Source organism: Polistes canadensis, unplaced genomic scaffold (assembly GCF_001313835.1).
Source record: "Polistes canadensis isolate GaletaPanama2010 unplaced genomic scaffold, ASM131383v1 scaffold_395, whole genome shotgun sequence".
Taxonomy (NCBI): Eukaryota; Metazoa; Arthropoda; class Insecta; order Hymenoptera; family Vespidae; genus Polistes; species Polistes canadensis.
The window spans coordinates 39,314-41,247 of NW_014569942.1; the positions used below are offsets into that span (position 1 = coordinate 39,314).

Genomic DNA, 1,934 nt, shown 5'->3' on the forward strand with positions numbered 1-1,934 from the left:
ATCGTTGAAATTTTATTTTTATTTTCTAACGTTGACGTTGAATTTTTCTCAACAATTGTTGCCATTATGCACTTTTATTATTCGATCGTCAATGTATCCGTTTATTTTCTTTTAAGCACTTTCTATAACGATATAAAAATTCATTAATTATACCATTCATTATATACATTTTTTCTCGAGTATTTAAGATGAAAACGTTGACTAATGGACGACAAAGAAACGCCATAACTTGACTATAGTCTTTTACTTTGAATAGCTAATTGCAATCTCATTTTCTTTGATAATTATCGTTATATTTCATTTCTTTTAAATGCACACACACACACACACACACACAGATACATTATATATTAAATATATATATAAGGATAATTATGACAATGAATTATATGAAAAGAATTTTTTTCTTTTTAAATTTTATTATTTATTTTATATTTTAAAAATATGATATGCTTTTAATGATTATGATAATTAATATTTGATTTAATATAAATAAAAAAATATATATAATTATGTTTTTTTTTGATCACACCAATATTATTAATTATAAATTAATTAAATATTATTAATAATGTAATACAATTATTATTAATTATTGTATTACAATAATTAAATTATTAATTATTGTGATACATTTATATGTATATATATTGTTTAAAATATATAGATATTAACAATACTTATTGTTAGATACCTGATAAATCCACAAAGGCCGAATTTTGTCTTCTCTTTCACTTTTTGCATTACGTACCATCACGTAATGGTGATTCTTGCGTTATTACGAATTCAAGGAGTCGGAAAAATCATACAGAATGATCATCAATGATGAATCTGTAATATTTATCAATATATTCATTCGTACAATTATGATTTACTTATCTTTTAAAGAAAAAGGTAATAAAAAGAAATATAATTGTATTATAATATATATATATTATTAGTTCTCGTGGATATAAATTGTGTGTGTGTATGTGTGTAGGTGTAGGTGTAGTTGTAGGTGTGGAACTCATGCATGCATTTAACGTTGCATACAATTTTGTTCATAGAAAATTTTTAATTGAGAAGAAAAGAAATAATAATAAATAATAAAAATAATTTATGATTGAAAAAAAAAATAAAGTTCGAAGAAATAAATAAGTTAAATAAAAAGTTTCTTTATTGTTTATATTAATAGCCAGGAGAGAAAAAAAAAGAAAACAAAGAATACTTAACCTTTTGCAATTGCACGAGTGTTGAATTCCAACTCGACATACTCGAAATTAATTGTTAATTTGTACACTTTGATTATAAATGTCTTCTTACGATTTAAAAATTTAGTTAATGACGTTGCAATATCGCTGAGTGATTTAATTTGACACGTTGTTCGTTGAGAAAAAGGAAAAATTATTTAATAAGACAGACGTTGGTTGCCATTGGCAACTTTCTTTTTATAATTATTCATCGAATATGATTGATGATCGATTAGTTTTATTTTTAAAAAGTGTATCCACACACATTCCATTCGATTTTATCGAGTCGTGTGTTATATAGGGTATGTTGTTTATAAATAATATGCATATTAATATATTTAAAAATGTTTTATATAAGAAGAAAATTACGGAAAGTAATAAATAATTATCAATTATTATCTATATATATATATAAAAAAAAAGGAAGAAGAAAAGTATTCTTAGTTGATTTGTCCTACCATTAACCCCACCTCTGTTACTTTCTTCACCCCAAGAAAATGATAACTCATGTCAGTGTAAAGTTGGCAAACTACCAGAACCAATCATCGGAATAATATCTTTTGGTTTATAAATAAAAATCGGTTGGAAATCATTTGGAGAGAAGATAAGTGTATAGTATAATATATTATAGATTGTTTATAAATTGTTTGTGAGAATAATAAAATAAAAACAAAATGAAATATATATATATATATACATTTAATA

The 1,934-nt window shown here is 23.1% G+C and overlaps 1 protein-coding gene across 1 annotated transcript in view; it reads right to left on the minus strand.

Annotated features, from left to right (window-relative positions):
- Positions 1-65, minus strand: part of LOC106792223 (putative leucine-rich repeat-containing protein DDB_G0290503) — a 6,467-nt gene extending 6,402 nt beyond the window's left edge. Inside the window, exon 1 of the mRNA XM_014758473.1 lies at positions 54-65. Coding sequence (XP_014613959.1) covers positions 54-65 — 12 coding nt within the window. The remainder of the gene's footprint in view (positions 1-53) is intronic.
- Between the last annotated feature and the right edge of the window lie 1,869 nt (positions 66-1,934).